Here is a 14,020-nt window from a genome sequence, read left to right on the forward strand (position 1 = left end):
AGCCATGTCCATACATCTGTGTTTGACAGAAGAGGGAGTTTGCTTCATGGTCATAGATAATACAGTGAAGTGCTTTTTTTTTTTTTTTAAAGCACTTGTCCTATCTTAACATAATTGTCTGTTCTGTTCCCCATCAGGATTCTAACTCACTGAAGTGAAAGCATCCTAAAGCATGTAGTCACAAACAAAAAAGGCATACTAATGCATATATGCATTCACATAGGGCCTTATCTAAAGCCCTTTGAAGTCAGTGGAAAGACCCATTGCTTTCTATGGGGTCTGGAACAGCCCCATACTAAACACTTGACAGACGCACAAAGGGCAATAAACTGTGCAATAAACTATCAGCCAGGTAAACAGAGACAAAGGACAAGGAGTTAGGAACAAAAAGTGTCTTCAGAAACTGCAAAGAAAAAGAAACTCAACAACATAAATTATAACAAAGAAGAAAAAACATCTTTGTTCAACTTTCAGTAATGTTCCCAGGTGGGACTGCAGGAAATTTAAAGCTCAATTAAAAACACCTTGTGCATTAGCATAAACAAAAGGAGAAATCTCTGGCACAGCATCACTCGAGGCAAAATCAGATAAACGGGATGGAGTTCTTTTTAAAACATTAGCTAACCCCAGTTGCCCAATTCAGGTGCCCGAGCCTTTTTATTTGTGCGTACTTCAAAAAATGCAATAAAAAAAGCTCTCCCCAATGTTAGCTGGTATCAGAAGTGGTCCTGTTACATGATACTATACTTAACTGTTCCTATACTGACTGTAGCAGCCTGAAAGCTGATTTACTCTACTTCTGAGTTATGTATGGGATATCATCCATAGGGAAAAGCACAGTATTTCATACAGCTTCCTAGCTGATCTTCTCTTTATTTCGCTATTCTGGAAAAAAAAAACAGAAGTCTATAAGCCTATTTTGTTGGGGCTGGGACAAGTAGGTCAGACGGGCAAGCAAGAAAATAGTCAAACCCTTGCACTAACAGTGTGTACTTATTTGCTTTGTATACTAATCCTCTAATATATGCCCTATAAACTCTTGGCTTTTTCCCATGCTCAGTGTAGCCCTAAGCAGAAATCTGGCAGTGGGCTGATAAAAATACATTTAACAATTTACTTATTTGCATCCCTGTGACTAAAGAGAACAAATGGATGGCATCTGTCTCCAGTTTTGAAGCAAGTGACATAGCACAGTGACATCCACATGAAGCGTCAGTCCAGCAGCTTACCAGCCTTGGTCTTCTTCTGTTTTTAATAGGGTGGCAAAATTCCCATCAGATGGACTGCACCAGAAGCAATTGCCTATCGTAAATTTACATCAGCTAGTGATGTGTGGAGCTATGGCATTGTAATGTGGGAAGTGATGTCATATGGAGAGAGACCTTACTGGGATATGTCCAATCAAGATGTGAGTTCCCTTCTGATGTTGTTTTATTTTTTCTTCCTCTTTGTTTCAATTTTTTCTTCTTTCCTCTCAATCCCAGTGTGGTGGTGATGTGTTAGGCCCAAATTTTGCAAAAGGAATAGCGTGGATGGACTCTTATACCCACGTGTGTCTCTTTGCAAGATCAGGCCCTTAAATAAAATTTTCCATTTTGGATCAGACCTTTACTTCGTCAAGTCTGGTATCCTGCATCTACAAGTGACCTGTAATTGATCTATTTGTTCATCAATTGCAAGTGTTGTATGAAGTTGAGCTATACTAAACTATAGACTTACATGAGGCACTCTTCGGAACCCGTGATCAGGTGACTTCCAGAAAACACAATGACCCTGATCCAAAAAAGGATCCCTACCCAGAAAAGCACTTAAGCAAGTTTTTAAGTCCCATTAAAAGTCAATAGGACTTGTAAACAGTTTTAAAGGAAATAGATAGAAGAGTGAGGAGTGGAGCTGAAATGTTCATAAATTCTCACTTAAAACATTTCAGAAATAATTATGTTAAAAAGAGAAGGACAATGTGAATATTGATATTAAACTTCCACTTCACTGAGGGTTATTCGGAAAAAAACTCTTGAATTTATGGGGCTTCCCATTAAGAGTTAATTTTCCAAACCCTAGTATACTTGAAATTATTACTATTTGTTGTTCAGATAACTTTATTTCTTTTACAATATTCAGAACAACACATACAAGGTATAACTGTGATTATCACTCAAAGCATCCCTTGAGAATGGAATAGTTGCCCCAAGAGGACATTAAAAAGCAGCTTCACTAAATGACTGTTCTTAAATTATGCAAGTCCCTTTTAACAGTACCATCTGGACTACTTCATCCTGTTCCAAGGGGGAGTACACACAATAGCTGCTATTTCAGAAGAGTTCTTTAATAATAATACTAATAAGGGTCTGCGCTAATAGAATTTTTACTAAATAAAACAAATATTTCCTGTGAAAATGAGACATGGGCTGGCCATAATCCCTTTCCCAAAGGGTTTTATAAGCAAATAAAGGAGTGGGGAAAAGTTAACCGGAATATATGGTCATGGAGTCAAAGGTGGGAAGTTAAATAACATTTTACAAGTCATCCACATTCTTATGTGGAGCTGAACATTTTCAAAGAGCATTTATGTGTGGATGGCATTTAATCTAAAAAAGGGAATGTAATTACATTTTCTTCTGATGTGGATGTCTCCTCTGGCACCCTGCCTTGCTCTCCTATATCAACAGGAAGTCATCAAGGCTTTACAAGAAAACAAAGCACCAGATGCACCTTGGAAACGCAATGTATTTTCATTAGCAATGATAGGTCATTCAGAGCAATACAGAAGTGGGTTTGCAGATGCCTCCCCTGTCTGATGGGTCAAGATAGATCCAAAAACTGGTGAAGTAGCTGTGGTATTGTCTGTGGATCCTAACGGAAGAAGTGTTGTGCAGCTCACATCATACATAGAGAATTACATAGGCAAGGAAAGACAATGCAGTGGTGATGGGTGGTTTGTGAAAAGTACTGGATTGACTGCCCAGGCAACACTAGGTCTCCTTATTCTCTGAATGATCAGAGGCAGTGCAAGCATCTCCAGACTGTCAGGCAGTGTATCTTAGCCACTATTCTAGAGACCAGCTGTAGAGGTAACAGCATAATTCCGTCTACTGGAATATTGATTCATGGACTATTGGTCTTTGTTCTCTGCTAAGTCTGCCAACAAGGGTGCCCATTAGTTCCAGCTGTGATAGGGAAAAGGGTTGTGATGTGGGTACCATCTAGTAGGAACAGGATCTTGGAATGACCACATAGATTGCCAGACTGCCACCGGATAGTAATGAGCCATATGTACAGAAGGTGTGAGGTAGTTGCATAAAGTCAGGCTTTGGATCAGGTTGCATGCTTTAACTGACACAGTAGGCAGATTGGGGATGTGCAAGAGGAGGAAGAGGATGGAAGGAGGCTTACCCTCCCTCTTGCATATCAACCAGCCACAACTGGGGAGAGAGAGAGAGAACAGGCCCTGTGCTAGTGGAGCTAAGTTAGCTCAAGAGGACGGGGAGCACAAGCTGCACCCTGAGAAAGAGTGTGAGGAGCTCTAGCTCCGAGGTGCTGTCCTCAGAACTGGCTGAAATTCCTGTTGTGGCATTGCTCCTCCTCACCCCTATCCATGACGACTAGCAGCTTAACTCTGGCCCCACTGAAATTCAGTGATCCCTGTCTGTGTTATTTTGGTGTGTGGCTCGTCAATGAGCAGCATCTTTGAAGACATGTGTGCTTCAGAAGCCATACCTAATGCAGCAAATGTTTGTGATATTTATCCCCAGTCATGAGCTTGAAATGCATGTGATTGTCTTCCCTGCACCATAGATGTTCCCTAAATGTGCTCATCTTCACTAGCTTTAAACCTTAATTAATTTCTGAATTCTCAAAAGGAAATGGTGAGAGTAGGTAGGCCTCAGCAACAGCTTGAGTTTGAATTTTATTTTCCACATTGTTTCGTTTTGTTGTGGGTTTGTTTCCATGCTTAGGGTCAACCTAGAATGGTTTATACACAGCTACAGTCTGTGAAGTTCTCTAACTGTGTTTAATGGTGCTGTGGATAGGTTATTAAAGCCATTGAGGAAGGGTATCGCCTGCCACCCCCAATGGACTGCCCCATCGCTCTCCATCAGCTGATGCTGGACTGCTGGCAGAAGGAACGCGGCGACAGGCCTAAATTTGGACAGATTGTCAACATGCTGGACAAACTCATCCGCAACCCCAACAGCTTGAAGAGGACAGGCACCGAGAACTCCAGGTCAGCTGTGCTTTCTTAATGGTGATTTATGAGGGAATATATTAGAGGTGACAGGCAAGCTGTAACTCACCTAAACTTCGGTACTCACATTAAGGTGTGCATCCCAGCGCTTGCTAGACTGCACAGCCCTTTTTTATCCAGTGGAAGATTGTTTCCCACTGGGGTTACGCCGACATTCCATCCGACCACACTGTGGGGCCCAGTTGCTCCTGGCTCTGTGAAAGCAGAAACTGAATAAGGAAAGCAATTGCTTTATCCTACCAGCTCCGAATGTTTTTATAACCTAGATTTAAGGGTGGCTTTGAAAAGATCTGATGCAATCAAGTGATGTTTTCTTGACAAAACAAGACATGCTGAGTCTCTCTTTTTTTTCAATAAAAGATCCTGAAGGGGTCTGCTTCAGTGCAACGTAATTAGCAGGAGTGACCTGGTTTCCTAAAGGGAAAAGTACATCATCAAGTTTTATAAACCCTAGGTAGGATTTGCAAATGAGCATTACAGCCAAAGCCTTGTGGGCACAGTGAAGGCGTGGATTAATTATTATGTGAATTTGAATTTGATTTTGTGGCAAGACAACGTTTCATGTCTCTACGGATCCTGTGTTATGTTGCAAGGAAATTTCAAAGCTGTTAAAGAGATCTTAATTTTGGGCCAGATATTCAGGTGGTGCAAACCAGTGGAACTCTTGAAATCAGTGGAACTTCACCAACTAACACCAGCTGAGGATCTGAACCTTTATTTGAGAGTGTTTGTTGTCTGCTTTTAAAGCAAAATTAAGTCCGCTTGAAATGAATAAGTGGAAGGGTCTGGAGGGAGACGAAAATTAGCAAAGAATGAGGGTGGAGGAAAAACATCCTAAACATGATCCAATCCCTGAACAGAAAGGAAGTAAGATATATATTCTCTGTGCTGCCTGGAATGAGTATCTCTGAATCAGTGGAGCAGTAACAGAGGCCAGACCGTTCCTGATTCAGCCGCTGGCAGGCCAGCATAATGGGAAAAGCTGTTTTTCACTTTTAAACTAGTGGATCCCTCTGTGACTATTGCTTACCATTTACATTACCAAAGACAGGTTATTAGTCCTCTGAGGCCACTATCACCACACTTCCTCCAGCTTGCCCTAATTGCAGCTGTAGCCTGGCGTGTGTATCCACCTCTGTGGTTTAAATAATTTAAGAAGGAGAGAGTCATAATAACAACTGTTTAATCTCCTCCAACTTGATTTGATTCCAACTCACAGATAACATGTCTTTGACTACATTTAGTTATTATTACAATAGTTTACAGCCTGTTGTGTGTGCCTTCTCCCTACATTCAAATCCCGTTTGTAGACTTCTTTTCCTTGGAGCATGAAATCCAAACAAATATATGGGTATGCCTTTATATATCGAGACTGATAATAGACTGTAAATGGTAGTGTATGCATTATATATAATATGAAAAGGGACACCGAACAGACTGCAAGAAAGTATGGTAAAAGTTGTGTAAGTGCTACCAACGTGAACCCAGTCCCTCTGGACAATATATAATAGCACTGTAGAACACCTAGTCTTTGATTCTGTGCATTTTAAAATAAATGATCAAGATGGCATTTGCTTTGTTTAGATCTATGATAGTAATTTACAGTGGCTGAATGAAAACCATTGCAATTTTCAAAATACGTAAAATAATAAATGAGCTATTAAATGGGCATTGAATTTGTTCAGATAATTATTCCAGAATCTCTACAATGGAAAATAAGAAGCACAGTCCACAGAGCAAACAAAGATCAAACCATTATTCCCACCACTCCTTGCATACGTGCTGCTCAGGAATGGATTGATTAAAGAGGGGATTAACTCCCTGCTGTCTGAGTTTGTTTGAATGCACTGAGCCTGCTTGCAAACCTGGCTAGAAACCTACCTGAGATGAACTCTCCTTGAGGTTTGAGCGCCAATCCAGTCTGGCAGTTTCTGAGCTCACAGTTCTTCTGCTCATACTTCAGTAGTGTTTCTGTAGTTGTTGAACTGAGGTGTGACATATGCAAGATTGGCAAGTCTTGAATTGCTGTATGCAGGATACAGACACAGTAGCCTGAACATGTTCCAGCATTCAGGACCTCATCCTTTGCCGAGCACATTGTAATAAAAGTGTTTTCCATGAACTTTGTTGCATCTGGGGCTTAAACTATAAAGGGCACAATGATTTGATTTACAACTGAAGGTAACAATAGACACCAGGGATCAAATTCATTCTTGGGGCAAATTGGCCTGTTCTTATATGGTTGCTAAATTTGCCGTTGGTTACATTTTTATAGTGCATGAGCCCCAATTTTTACTAGTTACCTGCAACATGCCGCCCTTATTTGAACTGATGGTATGTTTTGCCTAGTCACAGCATAATCATTGTGGAGCTTAAAATTTGTTCTGTAAACCAGCTAATACCTGTTATCTGCCCATGTATTTTCTGTTCCTAGACCAAACACTGCCCTGTTGGATCCGAGTTCTCCGGAATTCTCAGCCGTTGTTTCTGTGGGGGATTGGCTCCAGGCCATTAAAATGGATCGATATAAGGATAACTTCACAGCTGCTGGCTATACAACCCTAGAGGCTGTGGTACATATGAACCAGGAGTAAGTACTCAGCGTATAACAAAAACTGGTAAATCTGGATTTAATCGGCTTCTTTTGCTTTGTGCTGCATATCATTACGCTCATTAAAGGAATGGAATGCCTTTCATTTGGATGGAGTAGAACTTTAAAATACCTCCACAATGCCTTCAGTTATTTAATTAAACATTTCTATACATCTGCCTTGCTTTTGCAGTATTACATGTGGTTGACTCTCATATGTTGCTTTGCATCAGCATTTAACACAAAGTTCTCAGCCCTCTGCTTCTTTTCTTGTTTTAATCAGTGATCTGACACGAATTGGGATTACCACCGTTGCGCACCAGAACAAGATTTTGAGCAGCGTCCAGGCAATGCGGACCCAAATGCAACAGATGCACGGCAGGATGGTTCCCGTCTGAGCCAGTACGGAATAAACTCAAACTCTTGAAATTAGTTTACCTCATCCATGCACTTTAATTGAAGAACTGCACTTTTTTTACGTCGTCTCCTTGCCCTTTGAAATAAAGATCTGCAGCATTGCTTGGTGTACAGATTGCTGAAACTGTGGGGAAGGGGGCCCTACCGAAATGACAAGCTGTCATTTTAAACCAGACCTGGAACAAATTGTTTCTTGGAATATGCTTCTGTTGATCAACGATATGTAAAATACATGTATCTATATAAATATAACATCACATTCAAGTTTTGATGCTGTGTTTGCTGCCAGATACTGTGCTTAAAAAATAATTATTCTTCCTTCCCCCAATGACCTGGGGATTACAACCACAGTATTTTATTTGTGGGATAAACCATGGTTGTGCATCTTTCACTGGAACGAAGAGTCTACCCATGATCTTTTCTGCAGACTCAGCGTGTCACTGATACCCGTGCGGAAACCTCAGTGAGACTATTGTTTGGCTGATCGGTGCCTCTCAATTAGTGATTTACCCATTTACAGGGTGAGATAGGGGATGACCCACCCTGAGGATTACTGGACAAAACTGGACTTCTGCGGGGTTTGTTATTGGCTGTTGTTGTGCCATACTGAGTTGTAAATCTGTAAACCTTTTCCAAACGTCTTACTGACAGTCAGCTGTGACAATCTTGACTGTGAAACTTCCAGACTCACATCCCTTTCCCCTTTGAAGGAGCAATCACTCTTGCAACACTGAAAAGGTCAGTGAAAGTATAGCCTCCATTCTATTCCTGGTGTTTTTATTTTTTTAAACTATACTGTCACCTGTAAATACTGTGTGGAAGAAAATGCATGTAGGACTGTGGTTCCAACTATTTTGGATAAACCTGTACTAGTCTGCCAGACTAAGCTCAGCTGTTCCTACTGCATCACATTCAGTTGCATGCACTCTTCACTGACAATGGAAATTGGGCTGTTCCAAACCTTTGTCTCGCTTGCAAGCTCAGTTGTGGGTTGAAATGTGTGCAGACGATGGGACGTAGATGGTTTTGGTGCACAGTTCATCATGAAGAGTCTGACGCTGTTCCTGTTGATTTCTCAGTGGTGGGTAAAGGATTGGACTCTACAGTAGTGGTGGGAAAACAGAGAAATAGGCACTAATGCCTAAAAGCAGCAGTACTGGTAAACGTACTATTGGAGGGGAACCACTAATATAAGATTTCCCTCTGTCTTTGGAAACATGATATACCCTGCGTAGGTAAAACAATCAGAGCAAACCCTCTAACCTTCTTTTAGGCTGAAGTTGGGTCTCTGCTGTCACATCTGTGGTGTTATGTGACCAAGAATGGAGTAAAATGGAAGTACACATGCCTTTTTTCTTCCGTTTGCAGATGTGAGCTAGTGTGTAGTGATGGCTACACATGAAACAAAAATGTTACTCTGGGAGATCCCTGCATTTTTGTTTGTTCACCTGGGGATTCAGTTTGGTGAGATCAAAAGAGCTCCATTTGGGCTTGAGCTTTATTTGTATTAAGATCCATTTATACTGTTCTGTCAGTGTAAAGAGGCCTTAAATTGGGCATAAATTACACGTACGCTCCCTTTAAGATCCTTTTACACTGCCAGAGCAGTAGTACCTTGCCAGACCTTAGTGTATCTGAGTACCAGACCCATTTGTGCTTTGATATGGAGGTGTAGAGAAGAGGACGTTCATGCCCCTGAGCATTGATTTGCAAAGTTTTGTGAATAACAGACAGAGTCTTAGTAGGGCGAACTTTTGGTCCACCTCTACACCTGACAGCAGCTTCCAAAAGACTGAGCTTGGTATGTTGAAGTTTAAAGTCACTGTATTTATTCTGAATCCAAAACAGCTGACTTTGTTGATACGGCAAGTTTGACTTGTTCAGTCAAGTCACACTCATCATTTTTTGTCACGTGTAACAATAACTTGCTGATTTGAACCACTAGCTTTCTCCCCAACCCCCATACCCCAGCTTATTCTGAAAGCAAGTTGTTCAGAATGTGGGATCCTAAATTTGGGACCTGTAAAATCACTACAACTTAGTAAAAACCTTTTTGCAACATTACTCATAAGAGCTTTTCTATTTGGGAGGAATCTGAGATTTGTTTCAAAAACTACTTAGACCATCATGTTTTAACATCATTTTGCTGGAGGATGTAAGACCTGGAGATTCATTTGAAAGATCTGACATTTGTACTTTGCCAACAAATATCCTTTGTTCAGTTCAGAGACATTTTAGCTTCCCCTTGCTCTCAACCTGCTATAGAAAGTCAAGGCTATCTTTTAAATAAAAGCAAAATGTACCCAATTCTCTGAACAAATTGGAGAATTATGTGGTTGACATCTAGTAACAATAAGGTCAGAGTATTTTAATATTTTCTTTTTAATATGAAAATTGTGAAGGCCGTTCAGAAACTAAATTTTACAGGGTGAGTGGCAGCACTGAACTTCACTGTGATCAAATGAGAGTGGTGAGTGGGCAAGAACATGAACATGTTTTTAACTGGAGGAAAGCTCTGTGTGTGTGTGTGTGTAAGTCAAACTGAAGGGGTAGTAAAAACAGAACTTAAATGGAAAATAGTGTTTTTTCTTCACTAAAAGAAGTGTCAGTTGTCTTTATCCTGCTGATCTGATGCAAAGCAAGGAGAACAATGGCAGTGCTACACAGCTTACTGTTCTAGCAATTTATCCTTCGTTTTTTAATGAATGATGTTTCCACTCAGGACTTTGCATTGGGAAACTGCAGGGTGTCAATTCTGCTGCAAGGGAAATGAAAGCTTCCTAGCAAAAAGGGATTACAAAAGAAGTTCACTTCACTAAAGTGACCTGATAAATCCATGAGCTATTTTTTTTTTAAACATTTGCGTGTGGTTTTAGTAGAAAATTGCATACACAGGAGCACACGCTGATCTTTGTACTGGTCATAAGCAGGCTATACTGCCATTAGTTTAGCCAACAAGATGCTCATGAATTCCAGTGGGAATTCTTCATATATACATGTGAATTGTACTTTCTGTCCACGCTGAAACAAAACTCCCTTTGTCTCATTTGGAAGTCATTTTCCCCACCTGCTGGGAGTGTTTTTAATTTTGTTGTACCTACCCACGTTACCCAGTTACGTTGCCTGTAAATAAGTCCAGGATTCATCAGTTCACAATAATAAGCACCTGAACACATTTGCTTGCCTTTGGAAGAATGGCATAGTGGGTCAGGGCTACAAGGAAATGCAATGTTGATCCACTGTTTCCTTGCTGCTGACACACACGCACATACACAATTGGCTTTGGTGTGGTTCTCTGTTCCCCTGCTAATATAAACCATTTACAGCACCTCTCTGTGGGAATTGTTCCTTTCCTTTCCGTGCATTTGGAGATCCTCCATTGTTCACACCTTGCTGTGATTTGTGGGGATTAACTCTGCTGCTCCTGGAAGACACAGTGACATACTTTGGGGTAACAGAAGGCACTGTTAGTGCTTGGACTTCCATTAGTACTACCGTTTCTGAGCAGTGCACATAGAACACAGTCAATTAGAAATCCTGCGCCTTCATGAACCTTTCCTTCCTATGTTATTTCTTTAAACTATTCAGTGAGCCAGAATATTGTTTTCACACTTAAATACAGACAATAACCATACAAGCGTAATTTAAAAGGAAAAAAATAAGACAGTTGTGCGTTTGTGCAAACTGGCCAATTCCCACACCTGCCTATTTGGGCAGGGAACCTCATTACCTAGGGGTAAGATGCAGTGGCAACTTCGTTAGGAAATCCAAATGGCTGCTGTCCAGGTGCTGTTGTAGCTGCGTTTGTCCAGTAGTTTGTATTTGATCTAATGTGTTCCTGTTTCCTTTTTACAGGGAAAATAGATTCTGCTTCCTTGGCCTGACAGCCTTTCCTATTGATCATATTGACCATGGGAGAACAAAAGACCACACATGAAGCCTTCCAGATTCCACAAGCCCTGCTTCACCAGCACTGATTCTGGGGAACACAGACACTCGATAAGTGGAATCAGTCCCTGAAGAGTGGGGACTTTTAATTTCCCTTTTTGCTTTGAAACAAAACAAAAAGACTATAAGGTTCAATATCTGTTCTCCAGTTGTCATTTGAGGAATGTACTGTATCAAAGCCCTTCAGACTTCTGGGATTCCCCCCTCTCCCCCCGCTTCTTCCCTCTTACCGTTTTATTTATATATTTTGATTCCCCTCCACACCGTACCCTTCTCATGTCACTGCTGCATCTTGTTTGAGTGCAAGTGACAGAGCACTACAGATATTACCATGGACGCCAAGTCAGATGCCGTGACACAGAACCCAGTTCACGTGAGCTGCCTATATACATTGCTGAAGTGACATTTTACACAAAATGTGCCATTGCAGTGATATAAATATATATGTATTTTTTTCTTCGAATTGGTAACGGACTTCTTATCTCTTCCAAATGTGCGTGTGTGTTTGCGTGCGTCTGCATCACTGCATGTGTAGAATTGCCTGGGAATGTGCTGAAAGTATCTCTGGGAGCTCTGGGTTCCGTCCCTTGCTAGTTGAAGAGTTACACGAGAAAGCAGGCCAGTAGATGATGTCTGCAACAGTAGCAAGAAAACACACACACAAAAACGTTTAAATTTCTGTATCTGTAAATGTATTTTGTAGCTGCCACACTAACCTTAACGACTGGTTCTGCAGCCTAGAACAGGGGCAATTTCACTTCAGTTGTGGAGTGATGAATAATGAGATCCATAACGGTGATAAAGCTTTCCATCAATATCACTTATTCTTATCAAGACCTGTTCATGATCAAAAACACCAGTTTCTTGATGAAAAGTTGACGGGCGACAATGCCTGTATCCGTCCACTGGTAACCCTGAACTGAACTCTTACGTAGCCTTTTTTATCTGCAAAAAGAAGATTTTAAAGACTTGTTGAATGCAAACAAATATATGCAATTCTTATTCATTCACAGAAGCACATTGCTCAGTGTGCCAGCTGTGAGAACCATGTGTCCTGTAGCTGACAGTCAAATACTTCATTTTCTCCCAGCAACAGTTAAGGAAATTAAATTGCAAGAGACGTTTAAGATTACAGCTGTTAACAAAAGGGTTGCAAAAGTTTGTCACGTTCCTAGTCTCCTTAGCCAAAGGATAGGTGAATTAATGTACAAGGTAATTTCTGTGGCCCAAAGACCAGTGCTAACAACCTACCGGTACTACCTAGAAAAGTTTACTGAGTGTGGAGCGTTCACTGTTTATTTTCTGTAAACTATACTTGAAGTATAGATGTATGCTAGAGTCTGGGGAAGGTGCTGCCATTCCACATTTTGAATTCAGCAACAGATATGCTTAGGAGAAGCAATCAGTCAAACATACATTGGAAAAACCAAAACAAAGTATGGATGTTGCCACGTTAAAAGAGCATGCCACATTGAATGGAGCCGTAAAGAAATGACTCAGAGTTACTTCTATTTCCTCCTTCTCTCCTGGCCCCTTTATATTCTTTATTAAAATAATGTTACGTGCTCTCATGAACCACAAATTAAAGATCAATATAGCTGAGATGGGGGGAAAGCTCATGTAGTTGTATGGTTTCCCATACAACACTGTCAAGGAGTCAGGGAGCGAAAGTGTGCATTGCAAACCCAGCACATTCAAATTGCAGTTAAATGTTCTAAACAGAGCTTGAGTTAAAAAGTAAACAAGTTACTACAAACTTTGCTTCCATCTTTTCCCTCTTACAGAAGACGTCATCGACAGGTCTCTCTAGCATGGCAAGCCGTTGTTACAAATTGTTCTGCTCACCACACCACCGGTTGATGTTCGTCCAGGTTTCTTGCTGTACTAACTTTGTGATTGGATCTGTGTATTTAAAAATGTATTAAAAAAAAAAAAAGGGCTGGTACTTCACCAGTAAACAGGACTTAAAAAGCAGTATTTTTCTTTTATGTGACATTTTCATAACCAGAAAAAAAATCCTGAATACTAATCAAAGAAATAAAGAGAGAGTGCATTTATTTTTTTGTATCACTGTAAGTATGTTGGAATATGCAAGGACTGTGGTTAAAAGTAGAATGTATGAGGCATATTATAATTTAGTTCATACCGAGAAAAAGATTCTAACAGCATTTTTTGGTTCATGAATTTGAACAGACTCTGGGTTAGACATAGATTTTCTATTTTAATTTGTAATCCCCCCACCCCCCCATGAATTTTAGGTACACATAACTTATGTCATTTATTTATGGTCTTTTATACCTAGTTTGTAAAATTGTAAAATAGCAAACAATGCAAAAGTTTGCATTTGAAAACAATAAAGTAGTTACTGTACAAACCTCAAATGTGGCTAATGCGAATTATTGCTACTGTTTATGTTTGATCATTTGCTGACAATGCGCTTGGCGTAGCACAAAACTACCCGGCCCCCAAACTGGTTATTTCTCTGCAGTATTTGTGACACGTGCACTCTCATCATATTAATGCCGTAATATCCAGACGTTTACTAAAGTACACCATTCCTCTCCCCTCCCCCGCCTTACACAGATACCAATGTATTCCAGATGATGTTTAGGTGGGGGGAGGTGTAACAGTCATTACAGTTTTTATTTTGGGGTCTTATTAAAGTTTATTAAGACTTCAGTTTCCACTTCACAATGAGAATAGCCCCTTTTTCAACTGTTCCCTTGACTGCTCCTTGCTATATTGCCATGCTGCCTTTTATCGTCTCATGAGGTGAAATTGCGAGCTTGATTGAAGTCAAATGGGAGTTTTTCAATTTA

At 40.5% G+C, this 14,020-nt stretch overlaps 1 protein-coding gene across 2 annotated transcripts in view; it reads left to right on the forward strand.

Moving 5' to 3' along the window:
• Positions 1-13,582, forward strand: part of EPHA4 (EPH receptor A4) — a 125,679-nt gene extending 112,097 nt beyond the window's left edge. The window contains exons 14-18 of one of the 2 annotated variants that reach the window (XR_007358437.2): positions 1,259-1,408; positions 4,032-4,225; positions 6,681-6,836; positions 7,120-7,991; positions 11,109-13,582. Coding sequence is in view for 1 of the 2 variants with exons in the window: in XM_048864134.2 (XP_048720091.1) it covers positions 1,259-1,408; positions 4,032-4,225; positions 6,681-6,836; positions 7,120-7,234 (615 nt within the window). In the remaining variant the exon portion in view is untranslated. Of the gene's footprint in view, positions 1-1,258; positions 1,409-4,031; positions 4,226-6,680; positions 6,837-7,119; positions 7,993-11,108 lie in introns of those variants that run through there. The other variant, XM_048864134.2, reaches the window with a different exon arrangement.
• The last annotated feature ends 438 nt before the right edge of the window (positions 13,583-14,020 follow it).

The sequence above is a fragment of the Caretta caretta genome, chromosome 9 (genome assembly GCF_965140235.1).
Source record: "Caretta caretta isolate rCarCar2 chromosome 9, rCarCar1.hap1, whole genome shotgun sequence".
Taxonomy (NCBI): domain Eukaryota; kingdom Metazoa; phylum Chordata; order Testudines; family Cheloniidae; genus Caretta; species Caretta caretta.